Below are 24663 nucleotides of genomic sequence, written 5' to 3'. Positions count from 1 at the left end.
TCGCTATAAGCAGAACTTTATAAGTCTTCAATTAAACAGCAAGTCGGCTTGCACACGTCACTTGTATTGAAGAAAGAAGGAGAATTCAGGCCATTTTATGTAGATTTTCGTTTCTTGAGGTCATGCACCAAGTACTGTCGCTAAAAAAAAAAAAAAAAAAAAATTTAAAATTGTTTTTTCCCCTATCCACAGTACTCAGTGACTTCGAAAACAGAGAATAATCGCCGGAATTGTCCTTTCAGTGGGTGTGTGTGTCTGTATGTGTGTGTATCAGGCACTCTTGTGTGTGTAAATACAGCAGGTGTCTAAATACAGACAAGTGCCTGTAGCACTGTAGACACCGAGGGTCAGGCCACTGAGAAGACAGACACAACGCACCCCTTGAGTTGAGGCGTTCACTGGCTGCATGTCTTATATGCTGCCATTATGTAATCAGAGTTGGTGTGTTTAAATCATGTTTGTTTGCTGCTTGACCTAAATGGTTCCTTTTCTCTCCTCTGAAGAAAATCTTTTACCTTCACCTGAATAAGCTTTATTTTCTGCCTTTGTGTTCACACAACCCTGAAATGGCATCACTAACCCTTTACTGAGGTGCATTTCAAATATCTAACCCAGGCAGGGTTGCTAAAGATCATGAAAATGGGACTGAATAAAACTAGATTGGTCCATGAAGGTTGCCGTAGGTTTGGAGGATGGCAGACTCATCTGATGATGAGGGAGCGGACGTGATGCCCCCTGTGGAGAGCCAATGGGCAATGGAGTGGATGATGATAATGATGCTCAGGAATAAATATCGGTCTCACTGTGCCAGTCCTGGGATGGCTACCCACAGACACAACCCACTTACGGCAACACAAACCTGCATAAACAAAAACAACATAAACATGTACTACATACTGTACATGTTTTTATGGCATATAACTCCTGACCTGGGCATCTCAATACTGTGTGTATGGAGACACACTCTGTGGTGGGGGATGGATGACTACAGGCAGACTGCAGAGGGAGTGGAGCATGACGGCAGCAATCTCACTTGCCATGTTTTTCATTCCCAGTGTGAAGACACAGAGACAATGCCTTCATACCCGCCTGCACTCGGGGAGAGGTGATGGTGGATTAAAAGAGCCTTCAATTCCCATCTAAATTAATAGAGATGTGGAGCTTGAAGGGTCTGTGTGTGTGAATGTGTAAGTATGAGTGTTTGTGTGTGTGTGTGTATGTGCAAGTATGATAGTTTGTGTGTGTGCGTGTGTGTAAGTATGAGTGCTTGTATATATGTGTGTGTTAGAGAGAGGGGGGTCATAATAGTCTCTTGTACTTGTAAGGCAATATCTATGAATAAAAAATGTTCAAAATGTCATGAACCCATCCCCCCTCCACATGCGCACAACCCAATATGTCTCAGCTCACAATGCAGGCAGATGGGATGGTTATTAGGCCTGTGTTTATGGTGTAGAAAGGATCCTGGTGAGAGTATCTGGTTTAAGAAATAGTCACACAACAAATTAGAAAAGCTAGAGCAAACTTTTTTTCCCTCAATATTATCAGCGAGGCAAAGGGAAACTCTAAAAAGCTCTGGTGGAGCATTGATAAGATACTTGGAAAGGAAAAATCTGTAAATAGACAGTTAAAACTATTGATAGATGGCCATATCCAGGATGACGCGCAGATTGTTGGCAAATGTTTTAACGAATATTTCATAAATTCAGTACGAGAGCTGAGTTCAAGCTTTCCAAAAACTCAACTCCCACAACTATCAACCTGTGATGTCTCCGCTTTCAAGTTTTCCCCAAAAAACTCAGAGAAAGTGGAAAAGGTCATTTCACTTTTAACAAATAGCAAAGTTAAAGACATATTTGGTTGGGATACAGCTTTTTTAAAACAATGCAAAACATCAATTATGATACCTCTAGCCATGATCATGAATAAATCTTTTAATGAGAATGTTTTCCCCAGCGTTCTTAAACCTGCTATTATCACCCCGGTGCACAAATCTGGGGATACTCAAGTGGTCTCAAACTACCGACCCATCAGTATTCTCCCAGCTGTGTCTAAGGTTATTGAAAAGGTAGTAGCAGAACAACTAATTGCTCATTGACCAATTGACCAATATTCAGGTTGAAATGGGGAAAAAAGCGCTCACATGCGCTACACAAAGAGTTAAATCATTTCTCACTTCAGTGCTGCGGATCATCTCGTACAGATCTTGTAGTGTGCCTATAAGGGTAAATCGCGCTGATTTGAAGTTACCTATAATAACTACCAGTGAGCCGCAGCATGCAGCGCTTCAACTTTACTTCACTACAAGCATGAAGTACGTCCAAATTCACCTATTCTTCTCTGTTGAACTCCTCGAGAAGTAGGCTACTCATCACACATGTGTCACATGAAAGAGCCTTTTCTCAGCTTTTAAACGGTGCTAGCTAGCCAGTGTTTGCTGTGATAAACAGTTTGTGAGAAAAATAGCTTCAAGAGATTTAATAATTATTCTCTACGCCCATCTCCACATCCATTCGTCTCGGTGGAATATCCTACACACTCTTCACGCAACACATGACAAACCATATATCAGAATAAACTGCAGACATTACCGAACACAAAGGTGTAATGCATTGCCGTGTATATGTAACCCGGGTGTTACTAAAGTTCATCTTTTTCTATAAATTTAGATTAGTGAGATAAAAGCATTCAAAAAGTGCAATGTTAAAAATAAAAATTAATTCTAAAATAGTTAATTTAAAAATAGTGCCCATTTATTTACATTTCATGTTGTGCGCTTAATTTATGCTTTAAAAATAGATAGTAAAAATAGAGGTAAAATAGAAGTATGGAAATACCATAATCTGATAGTAGTTAATTGACCTCTCCAGAATAAGTCCCGCCTCCGTAACTTCCGTATCCATCCAACTTCCGGGCGTGGATTGTCTATGGGAAATAACATGGCGTTTCGAAATATCATACCGGTAAAACATCTGTAGGTAGCGAAGTTGAAAAAGCTGGTGGGCAGATTGGCCTACACACTTCTGCCATCTAGTTTCCACTGGATTTTTTTTATTGTCGGTGCCGTTTAAGTAGTATACTATAGACTATACTACTTAAACGACACCGAAAATCAGCAGCTTTTTCTACTTTGTCACCTACAGAGTTTGACAGGTACGATCTTTCAAAACGCCATGTTATTTCCCATAGACATTTGACTACCGAAGGTTGGATGGATACGGAAGTTAGGAGGCGGGACTTATTCTGGAGAGGTCTATGTGTAATGATGTTGGATAATCAGTAGTCTTATTGGCTAAATAGTGGGTAATTTCATGCGTCACGCCAGCCTATTGGTTGGGGAAGTTGGAGACAGGAAAGGGAAGAGGGAAGAGAAGCTTGGGTTTGATTAATGAGAGGAGCTGCCAAAAAGACGTATGTTTTCAGTTGAAATCGAGTGGTTTGATATAGAAAAGCCACCGTCACACAGTCTGAGTTATCGTGCTTTAATGCTTAGCAGAAGGCATTACGGGTACGTTCTTGTTTATTCTTTTTGATTGTTTACTTGTATGGAAAAGTTTAGCCCTCACAGCGAGGAAGAGTAATCTAGCCTCCTGCTAGTTATCATGTAAGGTGGAGTCTAGTTGCCGTCTCCAGGGACAGCCTAATTTTAGTCCGACCATTAATTTAGTAATTCATCTCGCTGAGGTATTTTATGCATAGGGAAGAAAGCTGCTCAGGTAGCGCCCCACGTTCCGGACACGTTGGGGTCCCACGGAGTAGCCTACGAGGGACAACAGCCGCCTGGATAGCGCCACTGGTGACCAAGGGAAAGCCAGTGGTTCCTCCGGCTACGAGGGAAAAAACACCTGGTCGGCGCAGCCATTTTGTGTTGAAGTTGCAAGAAGAAAGACGTGCACACACGTTTGTCAATTAAAGGTCCAGTATGTAGGAAATAATGGAAAATAAACTGTAACCATTCCAAAAATGATCACCATATGTTGTCAGTGAGTAAGGAAACATGATGAATTGAAGTAATTGAAGTTTGACAACATTACTCTAACCCGTAAAACCCTGTAAGTGGGTAGTGTCCCCTCCAAAGCTCAGACCAAACCTACGCCCTTGGTAAAACCCAATTTGGGAGTTTCTCTTTCTCATGTGTGGCCATGAGACAGTGGAATGCCCTCCCTACAGAATACATATTATGTACAAATTCTCATACCTTTTCATGCTTGACTAAGAGGTGGATGTTAAGTAGACAAGTATGCACACATTTTTAAGATGTGTATGTGTGTGTGTGTGTGTGTGTGTGTGTCTGTGTGTGGAGCTGGATAGTACTAAACAGGCTTTAGTTATATGTGTATGCTGGAGAGGGGGGTAAGAGAGTGTAAGTGGGCTGCTGGCGTCCATGTTTCTATTCTAAGACTGCTTGTTTGTTAAATACTATGGAATTTATTTATGTTACTGTTATTTTATTTTATGTTTTTATACTTGCCCAGGGACTACAGGTGCAAATTAGCAATTGCTGCTACAACCTGGCCCAAGACATATTTTCCTGGATCCCAGGATAAATGTTATTTTGTGCATTTTCCCTGATATGATTCCCCTCAAATAAATAGATTTCCATTCCATTCCAATCAGGGGGTAGTTGTGGCAGCACTGTGTGTGGTGTGTGATCTGTGCACCACTTGCCCTATGACAACTCCTAATGCCCCTGGACTATACTGTACATGTCCTACACTGGACTATTTGAACTTTCTGACACTAAATAGGATGTATGCATTATCATACTGGATATGTAACCATCCCACCTCTTTGCAACATACACCTCAGGTGGCTTTAAACACCATGTTCTAACTTATTCATTGATCATGCATACAGACCTTACTGTTCTGTACTGACCAGGCAGATGGGTCAGGTCCTTGAGTCGTGGATCTGCTCGAGGTTTCTTCCTACGTATCTCCAAATCTAGGGATTTTTTCCTCGCCCCTGTTACTCATGGGCCTTTTCTGATTGTTTAACACTCTGTAAAGTGCCATGAGACATGTGTAATGTTTTGGCGCTCCCAATATGTACTAAACATAGTGTGTATAATCTGTGCTTGTGTGTGTGTGTGTGTGTGTGTGTGAGAGAGAGAGCAAGTGTGTGTAGTGATTAATTCCTTCCATCTTCTCTCAACCAGCAGTCTGATCTATCTCCATTGTTCACATGTCCTCTGTGGCAGATTGATAGCATCAGCGCAGTGCGTCCACAGGGAGCATAGGAAGCGGGAGTGTGTGAGAATGGCCTGATAACCTTGATGTGTGGCGTGATATTTAAACCCACACAGTGACACACACACACACGACGAACCCAATGCCTATCGGCCTCCGCAGATGGTAGAGAAAGGTCAGTGAGCCACGCGTGCTGATAACACCCCCGGAGGTGCTCTGCATTCTGCAGGGTGTGGCTGCTGCTGTTTACATGTTTAATTCCTCATTAATCACACACACCAGAGTTCACATCAATCAGCAGCTGTGGCTGTGTGACAGTAAAGCTAGAATGTTCCATTCATGATTAGTCAGATTCATCAACATTGGGCTAAAAATTACTTCATTTGTATTTTCATTAAAAATTCAACTGTGCTTGTTTCTTATCATGCTGATGTAGCTGCCTGAATTGAATTTAGGTCAATAGTAATAAGATAGCAGTTTCCAACCATGAGATTCTATGTGTGGTAATAAAGATCAGACTAATCCAATCGCCCCACATTATTATGACCGCCGCGCAGCGAAGCGGCGGTCATATAGGTTTAGTCAGATTTTTTTTTTCTTTTCTTTTTCGCATGTCCAAATTTCCGTCAAGGATTCCTGGGACACTGAAAGACCTGGGTACACGAAACTTGGTGGGCATGTAACCCCACATGGATAGCATGGAACCATCGTTTTTCGTTTTGATCTGTAGCCCCCCCCCCCCGCTGGACTGGACCCCCCGAAAGGAGGGTAGGGCAGACACAGTTTTCTGTGAATATCTCGAGAACCGTAGGATTTAGAAGGACCATTTTTTTGTATGTTGATCTCAAAGGGCCATGTCAACCCATTCCATAACCACTCATTTCATGTATAGCGCCACCTAGTTAAACACAAAAAAAGTAAAAATGAGGTGTTGTAATCGCAGGTATCTGTGACCAAACATAGTCAAAACTGCACAAAATTGGAAGTGTAGGATCATTATGACACCCTCTGAATGCACGCCAAGTTTTCGTGGAATTCGTTCATGGGGGACCACACAATAAATTAATTTATGTTACTATACACCAACTGGCCTGTAGGTGGCGGGAGACAGTTTTCTGTGAATATCTCGAGAACCACAGGGCCTAGGAGGTCCACCTTTTTTTGTATGTTGGTCTTAAGGGGCATGTCAACCCATCCCATTACCACTTATTTCATGTATAGCGCCACCTAGTTAAAAATTAAAAAGCAAAAAAAATTAGGTGTTTTCATCACAATATCTCTGGCTGACATGGTCAAAACTGCACGAAATTGAAAGTGTAGGATCATTATGACACCTTCTGAATGCATGCCAAGTTTTGTGAACTTTTCGTTCATGGGGGGCCTTACAATAACATAATTTATGTGTACATTTAGTGACCATTACACCAACAAGGATTCCTGGGACACTGAAAGACCGGGTACACGAAACTTAGTGGGCATGTAACCCCACATGGATAGCATGGAACCATCATTTTTTCGTTTTGATCTGTAGCCCCCGCTAGACTGGACCCCGAAAAGGAGGGTAGGGCAGACACAGTTTTCTGTGAATATCTTGAGAACCGTGAGGGCCTAGGATGACCATTTTTTTCCGTGATGTTTGCCTCCAGGGGTCATGTTAACCCATTCCATGTGCACACATGTGCATAAACAGATACACACGCACACACATACATTCACAGTAATCATTAGTATGACACATACTCACACAGTAGACACATGTACGCATGCATGCACATGCACAAACACACATACGCAAACAAACACACAAGCACGCACACACACACACACATAAACATAAACGTGTGCACGCACACATGCACACAATTCAAGAATTTCTCAGAATTATGAACAGGCAAGATGGGGGTGGGGTTGTATAAAATCAATTTTACATGTGAAATCTATGAACTAATCATGTTTTGGTACTTGTTGTCTAGCAGATACCAGTGAGAATTGAGTGTGGATAATGCAATTTAGTGAGACAGTTAGAATCATATAGGCCTTTCAGCGTGATTTATTTTTGTGGAAAAAATGTGCTGGACTGGGTGGCGGTCATATTTTGTACCGCTCTGCGGTACATCTAGTTGTAGATGTGCATGAGGGAAACACCTTAGGCTTGTTCTACCAGGAGAGTTGGGGTGACAATGGGAACTTCAAGGTTAATCATGGCTTTTCAATGTTATGGTTAACCTCCAATGCCACAATGGTGGGTACTTTTTAAAATGTTGATATCAGTATCAACTGCATTACAGTAGGTAACTGTATGTTTGTAATGATTAAAGTTTATACACAATAAGCGTCTGGTTATCTGTGCGCATCTGTGTGTGAGAGAAAGAAAGCTAGAAAAGAATGACACAAAGACAGTTGTGTTAGTAGACTTAACTCAAAAGACACAGAGGTTTCTCCTGTGTCAGCTGTCTTAACTCCAAAGAAGTCTTCAAGGCCAAGCTGAAGTGAGTCAGGGAGCACTTGTGATCAAAGATTCTAGAACAGAGCTCCGCTCTAGAATCTTTGCTTGTGATTGTCTAACTACTTTGACACCCGTGTGATTTATGTGAGCAGAAAGCATGTCTACTGTCTGGACTTACACTACAGTACACTAAAGGACTCTAAAAAACCCTCAGAGCGAGGAATTCGTGGATTTTTTTACATGGCTTTTTAAAGACATCTCTGATTCCAAACACACACAGATCAGAAGTGCCACGGACATCAGATGTGACATCTGGTTGATTTGGTCGACACAAGACATGAAACACTTCAAATGCATTACCCCCAAGACAACAGCTCTCTGTTTGAACAGCCAGTTTCTCTTTCAGTAAACTGTTTTATCTCCTTCCCTCTGAGTCATGGAGCAGATCAGAGCATTCCATGTTTCCATCAACCTGTTTTATTCACATTTTTGGAATGGAAATGTTAAAATTGAAAAATAAAAAAGATTATAAAATGTGTGTGTGTGTGTGGGGGGAATGGTATGGTGGGAGTGGGGGGTGTTATGTGTGTGTGTGTGTGTGTGGGGGTTGTTGTACCTGTGTGTGTGGGGAAGGGGTATGTTATTTTGTTGGGTGGGGGGTGATGATGTGTGTGTATGGGGTATATGGTGTAATGGTGTGTGTGGGGGGTTGTAATGGTATGGGGGAAGAAATTTTTTCTGCCATAGCATGAGGTTGGGGGTAAGTAGGGAGGGTTGTTAAGAGAACAATGTGGAATAGTGCTACTAGTAAACTATAAAACCAGAAAGTATAGTAATAACTAGGGGATGTCTCCATGTAGAGGTTCAGAAATCTACATGTTGTTTCGACCAAAGATTCTAGACCGCTCTAGAATTTTTGGTTTCGACAACACATACGAGTGAATCCACAGGTTATCTAACACTTTAGTATCTTAGCAACTGGTAAACACTGCCAGAGTGCATTAAGTCCCTGATGATCGGTCAGATGTTGTTCTGCAGGGCAGCCCCTGATTGGCAGCTGGGGTTGTAGCCATGGCAATCATGGCATCATACACATGCCTCTCACTCAGATTATCACAGAATAACTCATACTTTACAGTGACTTTATGCTGAGAGTTATCACAAAAAATAACTTTTAACAAGTTAACAATGAATAATTGGGTTTTATATTATGCCATGCAATGTGTTTGCATTTAAAAAAGATTTTGGGTAACCTTAAAATTTGTATGGCAAAATTTTTAAAATTGTATGGCATTGAGGCAGGTCTGAATCAAATATTTGAACAAAATTCTGCAAATGTTGAAGGCAGCAAATGTATCTTCCATGCAAAAATATCCATCCATGCTGCCTTCAGCATCCAAAATGGTCTTGACTTATGAGGTGAGCTAGGGTGTCTCTAGCTAGTGTGTGCAGGAGAAGGAGGTCTGGGGCCTCAAGGGGGGGCAGTAGCAGCTGTGAGCATTGGTTGGGGTTGTCACATCACGCCCTGTTCTGTCACACTTAAGCCTATTTTATGCTTCTGTGTCGAATCAACAGTGTACCCCCGCAGACCCCTCTGCGTCGTCGCTAACCCCTCTCCGACCCCTCCGCCGTAGCTCAACGCGCACCTCCAAAAAATTGTAACTTCGTGTCAAGGTGACGCAGACCGCAAAAACTGTGATTGGTCAACTCGTCCTGTATGTTGATAGTCGGTGTTTCAAGCAGCCTACTGTGGGAATTAACAACATGCTAGTTCACTGACATAAGCTTTGCAAATAAAAACATATTTTGGTTACAATGACGGGGTTATCCGTTTGTAAAGTTGTTATATGTCAGTAACGTTTTGAAATTAGCACTTCGCTAGCAAGAAGTACTTTGTGGGCAATTGTGCTAAAGTTCGACTGCTAACATAACTTAAACTGGCTGGCAGACACCTTGCAAATAACCTCAGACTTATTTGCTGGTTTACTGTGTCTGACGATACTTTGTACAAAATCTAAGCAAGAAAAGGCCAAACAAATAAGATTAATATTTTGGCACGACAGTCTAGGGTTTGCCATTCTAGTAGGCTACCATTTAGGTCATACAGTCTTGTTTCGGTGGTGAGCGACGCAGACACAGGCGACACCAAGCGTTGTGGCGGTGAAATGCACCGCGATGCAAAGCAACCCGACGCAGAACCATAAAATGGTCACGACGCCGTAGGATTGCCGGCGTAGCTACGCCGTGGAGTTGACGCAGAAGAATGTTGAGCCTTTTAGAGCCCACAGGGTCAGGCACAATGGCTGCTGATTTAGCTACCAGTGCCCTCCCACAAGGTTTATATATACACACAAACACACACACACACACACACACACACCAAAGCACACAGGCACAAACACAAACAGCAGGAACATGCCACCAAGATCTCCCCCTTATATTGGTGTTAATTGTAAAGGGAGTGTTGAGGGAGCAGGTAACCAAATCCTGACCATATTGTGGGCAGTTCTGGGCCCGACCCAGCAGCCATGTGGGGGCTGAACTAGTGTGTATGGCTTTGAGCAGCCATGTGGGGGCTGAACTAGTGTGAATGGCTTTGAGAACTTTATGGGCTCGCCTCCCAGCAGAGCAGAGCTGAGCTCTGGCCAGACATTCACAGCCACTTTCAACACCATAGAGAGATGCTTTGATTTAGAATACAAACACACACACACACATACACATACACACACAGTGACAAACAGACTCTCTCTCTCATACACATGGTAGTCTTTGATTTGTTGATTGCAACTCTTTCAACATTTCAGAACTTTATGTGTGGTACCTATCTGTTTGAAACCCAAAGACAATCACAAGTTTTGCCATTAGAAAAGGTTTACAATGTTGGAATTTTTTCACATACGAGTTAATTTATGTAACTCATTTCACTAATAAGCTGTGTACAGCAGTGATACTACAGTTTTTACATTTGGTTTGACACTTGTGTTTGAACACTTTTTTCAAAACACAAAAAATACTATATATCACATCAGTAGATGAACTACTGTGGGGACTGCATACATTTTGCACACATTTAGATTTCCATTCACAGCCTGACCAATTTTACATCACTTTAGATGGAAATTGACTGTATTTTTGAGAAACAAATGGAACTATATATATAGTTAGTGAAGAGTGACAGAAGTAAGTGGGAGAGAGAGATGGGATCGGAAAATGACCAGAGGTCTGATTTGAACCTGGGTCCCCTTGGGCACTTGGACCCGTACATGGTGGACGCTGTAGCCTGTCACACCACAGCACCCCCGGAACTATATACTTTTAAAATAAGATTTCTCCTAACAATGTATTCTTTATATAGATACAGTATATATTACAATAAATTTGTCTCAATATCATGTCCACTTTTTCACAGTATGTAGTAGCACATTCATATCAGTAGATACTGTATGTGAATGGAATTGTGAATGCTTTTGCAATGCTTTCATACAAAATGCAATGACTGCTTCTTGTTACATTGATGGATACTCAGTCAGAATTCACTCCCAGCAAAACATAGGGAGTGTTTTGCAAAACAGTTGACTTTTGGTTCAAACCCTAACAAATATGGAAATATGCTGCATTTCGACAAATGAAACTATAAACTGGAAACATTATTCTGAGAAATTGTTGTTATTGTTGTTTTTTGTCTTGAAATCATACAAATGTGTTCGTATTTCCTTTGGAATGTGCATGTAGCAACTATATTTGTAGTTGTTGCTGGTACCTGGAGTATTTATTGTGGGGGGCAGTGTATCTGTTTTGGGTGTGTTATTTTTGCTTGGTAAGTTTTGGAGACTGTTCTTTTCTGGCAGTTTTCTCCTCATATTCAATGCCAGAAATCTCAAATTCAATGATATATACACATAACCTTTCTGATTGTATTCCTACCTATATATATATATTACAGAAGGATTTGTTAATGTCATTCATATCCTGGTTTATATTACATTTATCAATTTATCCAAATGCATATTTCAGTAGATAATGCATCATGTACATATTTCAACATTTTTAGAAAACTTGCCATGAAAAAAATCTTTGTCTTGATGTAAACAATTGGGCAAGTTTTATGTTGATAACTGGGCAGGTTTCATGTTGATATTTATTGTTTACCCAAATCGCCAATAGTGTGTAGTTAATAAAACAAATGTGAGACATAATTTTTGTACAAGTACAATTGCCCAAAAAGACAGTCCAACCACTCTCCATTTGAAAATTACAGAAATACCCTCTTACTAATTCTGACAGCTAAACCAACACATGAAGATTTCAAAACGTTCTCTCTGGGGGCATTTTAGCTAATTTGGCTTGAAATATGTGGGTTAGGGAACTGTAAGGATAGATAAGGTTTGCTTCTAATGATACAAGGCCAGCACTGGAAATGAAAAGTGTCTGCACACTTTCTTGTTATATAATACAACACAGAAACTTTATTGTAGGATAGAGCTGTCATGAAGCATATTCCAGCATATTTCAGAATTATTTGTTTGGCTTCATGATACATGAGATATACATATGTTTTAATGTACAGAGTTTTAATCTGCAGAATATAGAGGACACAGCAGCAAGTAATACATGCATTTGGCAAAGCTTCAAGTTGTTCAAGGCTGTTGTGTATTGCAATATATAGCAGCCTTATAGTGTTTTCATGATGTCACAAAGGTGTGCTTTAGCCAGATGGAGGACATGTTGCTACAGTATTATGCTATGGTTTAAAATTGGTTATTTCAATATTAATCGTGGGAAACCTATAGGCAAACTGATAACATCAGAGTTTGATTTAGAAGTTAATGTCTGTATACATTAATTCAACATGTTTTTTTTGCAGTAGAACATTAATTCAACATGGGTTTTTTTAATGATTGTTCACTATCTGGGCTGTTTTGTGCAGGTTCATTCAGTCTCACATACCAGAAACATTATATTGCCCTCCATTTACAATCTGCGCAGTATAGATTTTTCATGCTTCCTGCCCTCCATTGGAATTTGCGCATCATAAATTTGATGTAAGTCACAAGAAGCTATTGGTAGGGAGCCTTAGAGAGAGTGAGCAGCACCAAATTCCTGGGGGTGCACATCAGTGAAGACCTCTCCTGGACCACCAACACTGCATCACTGACGAAGAAAGCTCAGCGCCGCCTGTACTTCCTGCGGAAACTCAGGCGAGCAAGTGCTCCACCAGCCATCATGACCACATTCTACCGAGGCACCATTGAGAGCATCCTCTCCAGCTGTATCGCTGTGTAGGGCGGAAGCTGCACTGAATACAACAGGAAAGCCCTGCAGCGCATAGTGAACACAGCTGGAAGGATTATTGGTGCTTCTCTCACCCGCAAGGCGACCAAAATTGTGAGTGATGCAAGTCACCCCGCTCACAATTTGTTTGATCTACTGCCCTCTGGGAAGAGGTACAGAAGCCTGCGCTCCCGCACCACCAGACTCACCAACAGCTTCATACACCAGGCTGTTAGGATCCTGAACTCTCTCCCCCCTCCACCCTCAGCTACATAACATCCTGGACTTTTAGACCCAAAATGTCTGCCTTGCACTACTCCACTTGCACTACACACTTGCACACTTGCAACTTGTTGTTGTTGTCCTGTTGTCCTGAACACTTCTGAACACACTTCTGCTGCTCTTACATAACTTGCACCACTATGCCACTTGCATACTTAGGTCAAAACAAAACTACCTCAGCCATTTATTGGCCTGACTTTTGCACTATTATATTGACTGTCTACTGTATGCACAATTGCACAATTTCTACCAAATTTTGCTGCTCTTATTTCTTCATTGTATGTGCCTTCTTATTTTTACTTTTTATATTGTTTACTTGAATGTTATGTTTGTCTGTGGACCTAATTGGTCAAATATGTCTTGTCTCCACTGTGGGATAGTAGGAAACGCAATTTCGATCTCTTTGTATGTCTTGACATGTGAAGAAATTGACAATAAAGCAGACTTTGACTTAGCTATAGGCTATGTCAGCATGGGGCATGTGGGGGAGAGGTATGAAGTTTTTTGTGGTTTTTGTAGTGCATTCTCTATGAGGGGTTGATTGGTGCATGTTTGCGGAGCACACTGTTTGAGGTGCTTAGAGAAGTGTACCTGGTTTTGAGATACATGTGAATGATTGTTCATCAAATGCCAGTGGCATTTATAGAGACCTCACTAACCCGTGCACTGGAGACAGTGGAGGAGAGCGTAATGAGGAGAGTCGCCCTCGCGTCTCATTATCACACACACACAGCTGACAATAGAGAATCATCGCTGGAACAAAGTACAAAAAAACAGTATTTAGATGTGAGCGAACCATATCAAAACTGTTGCACTTTTTCCAACTTCACTGAAAAAGACTGCCGCTTGATCTGAGACATAATGGGTAGATTTGTCATGGTTTCAGGTCTTTTACAGTAAGATCTGACACGGTACCATCCAATGCATTTGCTTGTCGATAATGGGCTTATGTACGGCCACTCAGTTAAACGTGCAGGCAGACAAAGCTGCTCTGTTCTCCAGGGGTGACAGCTGCATGGTGGATCCGGCGAGATCAGAGTGCTGAGCCTGGGTGAGCCGCAGTGATTGCATTTAGTGTTTATCCACCGCTGACAGCCAGAACACAATTACAGCCTCCACATGGAGGCTATGTGCCAGCCCTGGGTACAGTATGTTCTGTAGCTCAGAGCCAAAAGATACTCTGTATGGTGAAATACAGGGCATTGTCAAACTGGTGACACACTAGTACCAACATGTGATCCCAACATTAATGATCAAGACATTCTAGAGCAGAATATTATTTGTAGGTAAGGTAAACAGTTGTCCTTGGAAAGCATGCAGTGGACAGAGTTGTCAAACAGGGGTAGGATGTGGTGTGGGGTTTTTAACATTCAATTCAAGGTTCTAGGTTCTAAAATTCTATGTTGAATTCAATTAACCCAGATATTCTTTATAACGTTCATTTTCCAACATTTCTGTCACACTGGTGTGAGGGTACACCTTTAAGGAACATACAGTTACACTGTCACGGTTTGGCGTTTGTGTTTTGGGACTCTTGGTTTGTAGTTTGCTGTGTTCTCTTGTTTAAGCAAAGACAACCACAAGACCTTAAATACACAGGAAGGTAATTAAAGGACACAGATGATGGGGCAAAAACAAGGAGACACAGGTGAACATGGAATACGGCACTAATCAGACTAATCACTTAACAAGACTCAGGTGAGGGGCGGAGACACAAGACAGGGAACAAAACCACATGGCAATATAAACAAAAGGAACACATGGCACATGACACAGGAAGTAACACAGACAACAGGAAGTAAACAAGAGAACACAGCAAACTACAAACTAAGAGTCCCAAAAACCAAAACAAACTCCAAACCGTGACATACACATGGAATACATCCATTTCAAGGTCTGGAAATAATGGGAAAGAAAAGAAAATGGATGTTTTAAACTGTCTCAACCAGAATCAGGGTCTTTTCCTGTTAAGGAGTTAATGTTAAACCAACATCCTGAGCTCCTCCTTGTCTTTACTGTGAATGTTTTGGTCCATTTGTTTTGTTTGGCATCCTGTCATTATCTGTCAGTGTATGTTGTAGTAAGGACTGAGGACTGATGATGGACGCAGTGGAGAATATGATTTCATAGGATTTATGAGTGAGTCCCTTCAATTATGCACCAGTGTCCACTCTCTCCACTACTAGCCTGTCCTGTCACATCAATCTAGTGGTCAGGGTCCACTGTCACCAATCTGTCCAATCACATATTCCATCCATTTTGCCCAGTGCCCACCACACCATCCAATCACATGTTGTGAATTTGTATTTCAACTAAAGTCAGATGTCTGGTTAGGAAAAGGTGAGAGGAGAGCACATGATGCCACAACAGCCTAGCAACCACATTCCATTAAAACCTAGCAACCACCATAACTACTCTAGCAACAGTCAGTTGTCATCAACTTTGACTCCAGTCAACTGTTTCCTCTCCCCACAACTGTTTCAAAATAAAAGTCTTCACTGCTATAATCCCCTATTAAAATTATTTAACCATTTAAACTATCCAACTTTTTAACTGTTCAACTATTCCAACTGTCAGTTGTCATCAACTATGACTCCCGTCAACTGTTTCCTCTGCCCAAAGCTGTTTCAAAATAAAAGTCCTCACTACAATAATTCCCTATAAAATATATTTGAACCATTTAAACTATCCAACTATTTAACTGTTCAGCCAATCCAACTGTCGTCATCAGCTATGACTCCCGCCAATTGTGTCCTCTGCCCACAACTGTTTGGCAGCCTGGGCTTTTCAGTCAACTAGTGTGATCAACTCCCAATCTACAATCAACTTTTAAACTGTCTACTTTTAAACTATCAACTTTTATTAAGCTGTGCAACCACCATGCAGTGTTTCCCACAGAATTGAATTCTATTTGTGGTGGTAGGTTTGCAGAATTAACTTGAATGCAACAGTTTTTAGCAAATTAGCGCAGTGTGGTTATGATGCTAACAAGATTTAAGCCCAATTTAGTACAACCTGGAAAATCATTGTGTGGTGGTCAATGTTGATATTGTGGTGGGCCACCACAAATAAGTCAATGTATGGGAAACACTGCCATGTCTGTCCTAGCGTCATTTTCATGCACTCGTAATTCCCTGGAATTACATTCTCTAGTTCATACTGTCACTCTGTCCAATCCCAAAGCCAACATCCCACCAAAGACAGTTTTTCCAATCATGTGCCAGTGTCCACTCTTACCACATCTTAACTGACCAATCACATGACAGGGTCCATTTCCACGGCTACCAGTCTGTCCAGCTGTCCAATTGCATGCCATCATCCACCATGCTCTACATGACTCCATCTATAGTTTCAATTACATGCTTCCATCCATTTTACCAAAAACACTCCATCCAATCTCATGCTGTACGGTTCCGTCTACTCCATCCAATCACATGTTGTTATCCAACTTCACCACGGCCAGCGTGGGCGTGTCCTGGGGCACCAGAGGCTGCGGCGTTTGCGGAGTCACGCCCGCTTTCCTTGTGACCGTCGCCGTGGTTGGAGGGGCTTCGGCCTCCACCTTTTTGCCCCGGCACAGTGCTAGCGCCCGATTGGCCAGCCTGCGCAGGGAGGGCGTGGCACGGAGGCGCAGCAGGAGCAGCTCCTTGAGGCCGGCGCGGTACTCGCGGCGCACCAGACAGTAGAGCACAGGGTTGAGGCAGCTGTTGGCGTGCGCCAGGCACACGGTTAGTGGGAAGGCGTAGGCCTGGGCGTTGTAGAAGGCCTTGGTGAAGGGCACCAGGTCGAACTTGATGAGCACGCCCCAGAGTGTCAGTGCCTGATTGGGCAGCCAGCAAAGGAAGAAGGACAGCACCACCACCATGACGGAGCGGGTGACGCGCGAGCTTCGGCTGCGTCGCTGACGCTGCATGTCGACCCTCGAGGACACGCCAACGCCAACTGCGCCCCCTAGCGGCAGGCTCGCTACACGGCGGCGCACCAGAAAGCGGAGCAGCAGCAGGTAGCAGCAGGTGATGACCACCAGGGGGAAAACGAAACCCAGCAGCACCTTCTGCGTCTGGTAGAGGCCCAACAGCAGCTGGGGGTCCCATCGGCCAGACTCAGGGAAGCGCACCAGGCACAGCTCATCATCTGACACCTGGGGTGGGGGGTAGAGAGGATGAGGGGATGAGAGAGGAGATGGGAAGTAGAGAGGATGAGGGGAGGGGAAGGAGAGAGGAAGACAAGGATAAAGAGGAGGAAGAGAGAGAGAGAAGAAGAAGGAGAATGGAGACCATGAAAGAAAGAGGAATTATAAAAGGAGAACAAAAAGGTGTAGTGACAGATAGATAGAGAGGGAAACACAGGGAATGGGACACGGGAAAGGGGAAGGAGATGAGGAGAGGGAAAGGTGAAAGACAGAGACAAAAAGTGAAGGACAACAAAGAACAGAAGAAAGAGAGACTTGTCATTCCAGGGAAGCAAAACAAACTGCCAATCTCTGAATTATTCCGCCAATGACCCAATCCTCTGATGTCATCAGAGTCTGTTCGATCTCATGTCCCCCCTGTCGAATAGCATTATTGACTGATTCCTCACGGGTCATTCCACGTCAATTCAACCAGGGCCCACGCACTTAGGTCTCAATAAATTCTGAAAAAATTGCCAGGTGTACCTATGTTACCCAGGAGACACACTGTAAAATTACTCTTATGTAAGATCAATACTTTCCAAGATACAGCCAATTTTACAGGGGAGGGTGTCGATTTTGTTCGGCCTCTTTTTTTGTCAAAGTTCACAAGCCCACAGCAAAGAACTAAACCATGTAGGAGGCTCAAATTTTGCATGCTGGTACATAAATAGGAATAGTATGTAGCAAAATCGTCACATTTGGTCTGGATAATCCTGCATGGTCATAGCTGTCCCTCAAAGTTGATACAAATTTTATTGGAGTTTTTGGCTGGGCTCTGTTTAAGCCTTCAGAAGACATATTTGTACTCAACATAGGCTCTTGATTTATTTTCCTTACTGAGATAAGTAGAAACACTCTCACAAAAAACAATGAACAGAAAATAAATTCCTTCAGGGTCTGAACAGCAGACTTTACAAGTCTAAAAAATCATTTTGGTTCTCATTTTCAGAGCACCCAAACACATTGTGGGAATATACAAAGATTTTTTAAATATTTTTTTCTTTATTCTTCACGATCTTTTCTTTTTAAAAACACCAATTTGACTTGTCTTATGCAAATCTTTCTTTTTCACTTTCCACCCTGAATATGGGCAAAATGCACCACTGACATCAATATGTTTTGTATAGAGCTACCACAGGTTACTCTATACAACCACAGGTGGCAGTGTGGTGACTCTGTATAAAACATATTAATGTCAATGGGTTATTTTTATGGAATGTTTTTTGTGACAAAATTAAATAAATAAATGAAATATGAAATCAATAAATGAAATATGAAATAAATAATTAAAAGTTGAAATAAATAAATAAAAGATTAAATAAATAAATAAAAAGTTAAATAAATAAATAAAATGTGAAATAAATAAATAAATGATTAAATGTAAAAAACATATATACATTGACATTTACATTCCATATGCATGGTCACGGCAATGTGCCATGAAATAAATAAATACGTCAGTCACCCATCAAGGCGGGACCTAACCACTGATTGCTGCCTGAAATAACACGAAGTGATTCAGCTCTGAGTCAGACTGTACTGGCTTGCTACCTGTGAACCACACTGGACTAAGGACATAGCTCAGACTTGTATCATAACTCACGAAACATACAACAACAAGGATTTCATTCTAAATTCATACTTTTGGGAAGATATCAGGCGTGAAAGCGTTCTGTCATTTGATGGGTCTGTTTGCTGTGTCTGAGGGTTGATAGACATGCTATGTGCACATCTGGAGCTAGCGCTAACAGTTAGCACAAGCGTTAGCTAGTTATCGACATCTACAGAAAGCGAACTTCTATCTATGGCAAACGACTTTGCTATTGCTTCTATTTATAGTAGGGTGCCCAGACGTCCCAGTTAACTTCACTTGAATTCTTGAACTTCACAGCTGAATTCACCTCATTTGTTATATGATACATAAACAATAAAGCTTGAGATGCCCATGCCGTGAACTCTTATTATGTGAGTGTCAGTGCCAGCTTGCTACATTGCCCAAGCAGTGTCCACAACTTTCCAGAGACTTTTTAGTTCTCAAAATGAGGGTATAACTCAGCAGCCGACAAGGATTTTTGACAGCACTAGATGCTATGCTTTTACGTCCTGATAACTCACAGCCAAGAGTTAGCAACATAGAACACAATCTTTCTGAATGAAAATGCCTAGGTTATGGCTGTTAGCAGTAGCACTAGCTTTTAGCTTCTATCAATGACTTTATTCTGATCAGCCAGTCATGCTCACAAAGTTTGATTTTTCAGGCAGCAACCAATCAGCGGCTAGGTCCCGCCTTGATGGGTGACTGAGGTATTTATTTATTTCATGGCACATTACAAGACCGTGCATATGGAATGTAAATGTCAATGTCAATGTATATATGGTTTTTACATTTAATCATTTATTTATTTATGTATTTATTTTTTTTTTATATTTATTTAACTATTTATTTAATCTTTTATTTATTTATTTCATTTATGTATTTCAACTTTTAATTATTGATTTCATATTTCATTTATTGATTTCATATTTCATTTATTTATTTAATTTTGGCACAAAAAACATTCCATATATTTTGCCCATGTTCAGGGTGGAAAATAAAAAAGAAAGATTAGCATAAGACAAGTCAAATTGGTGTTTTCAAAAAGAAGGGATCATGGAGAATAAAGAAAACATATTTAAAAATCTTTGTATATTCCCACAAGGTGTTTGGGTGCTCTGAAAATGATAACCAAAATGATTTTTCAGACTTGTGAGGTCTGCTGTTCAGACCCTGAAGGGATTTGTTTTTTGTTCATTGCTTTTTGTGAGAGTGTTTCTACTTATCTCAGTAAGGAAAATAAATCAAGAGCCTATGTTCTTGATGAGGCCGAACAAAATCGACCCCCGTGCCAATCTCTGAATTATTCCGCCAATGACCCAATCCTCTGATGTCATCAGAGTCTGTTCGATCTCATGTCCCCCCTGCCGGATAGCATTATTGACTGATTCCTCACGGGTCATTCCACGTCAATTCAACCAGGGCCCACGCACTTAGGTCTCAAAAAATTCTGAAAAAATTGCCAGGTGTACCTATGTTACCCAGGAGACACACTGTAAAATTACTCTTATGTAAGATCAATACTTTCCAAGATACAGCCAATTTTACAGGGGGAGGGGGGTGTCATATACGCCCACACACACACATGTGTGTGTGTGTGGGCGTGTTGTGTGTGTGTGTGTGTGTATGTGTGGGCGTGTTGTGTGTGTGTATGTGCGTGTGGGCGTGTTGTGTGTGTGTGTGTGGTGTGTGTGTGTGGGTGTTGTGTGTGTGTGTATGTGCGTGTGTGGGCGTGTTGTGTGTGTGTGTGTGGGCGTGTTGTGTGTGTGTATGTGTGTGTGTGTGTGTGTGTGTGTGTGCGTGTGTGTGGGCGTGTTGTGTGTGTGTGGTGTGTGTGTGTATGTCGTGTTGTGTGTGTGTGTGTGTGTTAGTGTTAATTTAGGTCAGGCGAGGCGAGGAGGAAATATATGTTGTCAACAACCTTTTTTTTCATGACTAAGGCGAGGCGATGTGAGAGGCGGCAGTATTGTCCTGAAACACTGACTAAGACTATCTTAAGATGCATTATTGTTGCGAAAAAGACTGAGACTAAAATGTTTTGCATGAAATAAAACTAAGATAAAATCTCTCTTCATTTTCGTCTACAAAATGAAGACAGAACATCTAGCTGTTATGTTTTCAAAATATTCGAATGAGTTCATGCAACAGCTTTCCTGTAGGCTAGTCTACGTGCTGTTGCTGCAACCCTGTGGCTGCAACACGAAACTACATGGAACAAGAACACTGGAGATTTCTGCAAGAGTTAGCAAGCTAACTATAAGCTTTATGCCACAATGCTACATACCCAGAAGTTGAAGGTTCTCTCACACAAATTAACATCCCCAGAATGTCCATCACGAAAATGTTTATCATGTAATGTCAATTATTTAACTAGTTAGACTGATGATGCAAAGTTTGCTAGCAAGTAAGCTAATATAGAAAGTTAAGCTAGCAGGTTAGCTATGGCTAAGATGGAGAGTCTGATTGGGGAATGTGTTGTGTTTGAAGCATATCGCCATCTAGCAAGGCGGAGTAAAACATTAATACTTTGGCCTACAGTGTTTCTCAAACTTTTCAGTTTCAGGACCACTAAACTAACCCTAGCTAAAAAAAAAAAAAGATTAGACCTACTTCAACAGTAGCCTATAATTGAGTCTACACAATAGGCCTACTCACTGAACCACTTTGCTTATTGTGTGGATTCATACTGTATGATTTAAACTGGCATATCTTACATAGACAGTGTTGCAGAACTGTTTTACATACAAGTTGGTTCAATATTGCAAAACAACTCATCTATATTATATTTTACCCCCGTCTGCTCCACCGGACTACTTGGGATAGCTTCTGCGGACCACCAGTGATCCCCGGACAACACTTTGAGAAACACTGGTCTACGAATATGACAGTGGTCCAGTCAAATCTTTTACTGTCTATGGTCAAATCCCAGCCCGAGCTATAACTGTATAAATCAGAATGAGTTATTATAACAGACGAGTAGCCCTGTGGACACACAATATTGTTGGAAAATTGAGATGTGTGAAACACTATTTGACTCAAATGGTAATCAGAAATAATTAGTTATAAAAAAAGACTAAAATGTGTTGACTAAAACTGACTAAGACTAAAAGATACCTTTAGTTTTCTTTTGACTAAAACTAGACTAAAATAGCCGAGACTTTTAGTCGAACTAAAATGACTAACAAAATGATATTTGAATGACTAAATATGACAAAGACTAAAAAAGACATTTCGTCACAAGACTAAGACTAAGACTAAATTAAAAATAGGTGACAAAATTAACACTAGTGTGTGTGTGTATGTGTGGGCGTGTGTGTGTGTGTGTGTGTGTGTGTGTGGTGTGTGTTGTGTGTGTGTATGTGCGTGTGTGGGCGTGTTGTGCGTGTGTGGGGTTGTGTTGTGTGTGTGTATGTGCGTGTGTGGGCGTGTTGTGTGTGTGTGTGATGCGCGTGTGTCTCACCTGTGCGGTTGTGGAGTAGATGGCATGTGGTAGCGTGGCGAGCAGCGACACCACCCAGATGCCCACGCTGGCCCACCTCACCTCTGTCACGGCGGTCTTGGGCGAGTGCATCTTGAGCGCGGAGGCCAGTGAGCAGTAGCGGGCCACGCTCATGGCCGTCAGGAACAGCACGCTGGCGTACATGTTCAGCGTCGTCACAGAGCTGACCAGCTTGCACATGACCCAGCCGAACGGCCAGCGGAAATCCAGCGCCGTGTCCACCGCCCAGAAGGGGAGCATGAGCACAAACTGCAGGTCTGTCACCGCCAGGCCCATGACAAAGCAGTCGATGGCCGAGTGCTTGAGGCGATGGCGTGAGCGGAGCAGGTAGAGCGCCAGGAGGTTGCCCACCAGCCCGAGGGCGCAGACCACCAGGTAGACCAGCGCCACCACCACGCGCACGGCCAGACTGGCGCTGGCGTCGCCCGGCTGCTCGCCCGCCTCCTGGGAGAGGAGCTGCAGCCAGCAGCGCAGAGACAGGTTGCCCAGCTCCAGGCCCTCCTCCAGGGCCACGCCACACACTCCAGTCCCAGGCCCTGCTCCGGGCAGCAGGCCCAAACCGATCCCTGACCCTGCCGATGCCACCGAGCTGTCGTTCCACTGCATGGTGCTCGTTTCCTCAGGCCAACAGCATTCCTTCAGTCTGCAGGACAACACAGACAGGGTCAGCAAGCAGGAGTTAAGGGTGTTTTCCCATTACTTTCAGGTGCTAAGTCATTATTTTGAGTTAAGTCACTGTTTTGATATACTCAGACATCAAATTGAGAAAGTTTGTCAATTATTTTGTGAAGGTTTCTCATAATTTTGAGAAGGAAGGATCCTCAGGGTTTCCCCTAAACCCCTCTACAAACATCAAGGAACGGTCTTATGCTCTCCATGCTGTAGAAAAAGGCTTTTCCTTTAGATTGAAAACCACAATACAGTCTCGACAGACTTCCCATTCTACACTGGATTCTACATTGAAACACCAGAGTGGTCTCATATCATCATCATTTCCATGTGGTCCAGCAGGTGGTTTGACGTGGATGGTGAGGGATCACGGGATCTATGTCAAAACCAAACCCCTGTTTGTATGTCAAGAGTATGCTGAGCCCGTAATGGCTTGTGTGTGTGTGTGTGTGCTGAGCCCGTAATGGCTTGTGTGTGTATGTGTGTGTCTGTGTGTGTGTGTTTCCACAAGGACTTCACTGAAGCCAACCTCATCCTCATCTTGCAGTTTTTCTCGATTGCTGCTTGTGTCCACTCTGACATCAAGTTTTCAAAACAGTTAACACGCAGGTCTAAACAAAAGCACTCTGGACAAAATGACACATTTTGCCTGCAAAAGGCTCTTACTCTCTGAAAACATTTAAAACATGCTGCAAAAGCAAATTTTGCCTTCAAACAACACATCTTGTAGTCAAATCACTGTGTGATTTCAAAGTTCTCAAAATGAGGAGTTTCAGCCTTCATTTTGCTATGGCTGTGCCATGTCTTTCTCATTTTTCTGGTATCAGAAAAACTGTGAAAGGACAAACTGTATTGAATAAAAATGTTGTATTGTATTCATTCCTCCCAAGATGTAATGGTCACTGACATGTAAGTAAGCACCCAGACAAGACAAATTGAATTGAACTACTTGTAATTTTTCATTGAAATAGACCTAGAGTAAACACCTTTTGTACTGTTTTCTTCACCAAATAGGCAGTACAGTACTTTCTCTAAATGTGCCAGATCCATACTTGCGAATAGCAACACAGAACAGACATGGTATCTCTTAAGGATAATGAATGATTGCTGATTGAATAATTGTGCAAAGGATTTTCACACAGGTGTATCAGAGATTGTATAGATTACAAATTCCAATCGTTAAACTATGCGTTTTGTTGTTGAGTGACGAAGTTACAAGTATAACCAATTCATATTTAAAAACAGGATGGCATACAGACAAACACTTACTTTTAAGTATGTATTATAATCAGTTAAATAACCGTACCTTCTGTTAGAGGATAGTTTTCCAAGAAATTTGTCCTTATCGATTTTGTGCACGCTGTGGAACCTGTATTCTCGCCTCGCACCTGAATGAGCTCGCAGAGCGGTATCGACGCTTTTTATAGGCAGCGCGCGCAAGCCTCTCCAAGGAGACGCCTGCTTCTCTTGTTCATTCACACAGTAGAAAGCACCAGCTCGCCTCGCCCCCTCCCCTTCAAAAATTCATCCCATGTC

At 42.1% G+C, this 24663-nt stretch overlaps 1 protein-coding gene across 1 annotated transcript; it reads right to left on the bottom strand.

Moving 5' to 3' along the window:
- Window positions 1–16287: 16287 nt before the first annotated feature.
- Window positions 16288–24503, bottom strand: LOC125287991 (relaxin-3 receptor 1-like). Its single transcript, XM_048234119.1, has 3 exons — window positions 24434–24503; window positions 22420–23101; window positions 16288–17332 (listed from the first exon to the last, which is right to left on the bottom strand). Exons 2-3 carry the CDS (start codon window positions 23062–23064, stop codon window positions 16622–16624), a joined length of 1356 nt encoding a protein of 451 aa, XP_048090076.1. The 5' UTR covers window positions 23065–23101; window positions 24434–24503; the 3' UTR covers window positions 16288–16621.
- Between the last annotated feature and the right edge of the window lie 160 nt (window positions 24504–24663).

The sequence above is a fragment of the Alosa alosa genome, chromosome 1 (genome assembly GCF_017589495.1).
Source record: "Alosa alosa isolate M-15738 ecotype Scorff River chromosome 1, AALO_Geno_1.1, whole genome shotgun sequence".
In the NCBI taxonomy this organism is placed as follows: Eukaryota; Metazoa; Chordata; class Actinopteri; order Clupeiformes; family Clupeidae; genus Alosa; species Alosa alosa.
Note: the sequence above shows the minus strand (reverse complement) of the source record. Positions and strands in the feature narration are given on the sequence as shown.

Excerpts from the sequence above, each read along its gene's own strand:
- LOC125287991 (XM_048234119.1), bottom strand. The coding sequence starts at position 23,064 with ATGCAGTGGAACGACAGCTCGGTGGCATCGGCAGGGTCAGGGATCGGT. Across the intron at positions 17,333-22,419 it reads TCTACTCCACAACCGCACAG|GTGTCAGATGATGAGCTGTG; the intron begins GTGAGACACACG and ends CCCCCACCCCAG.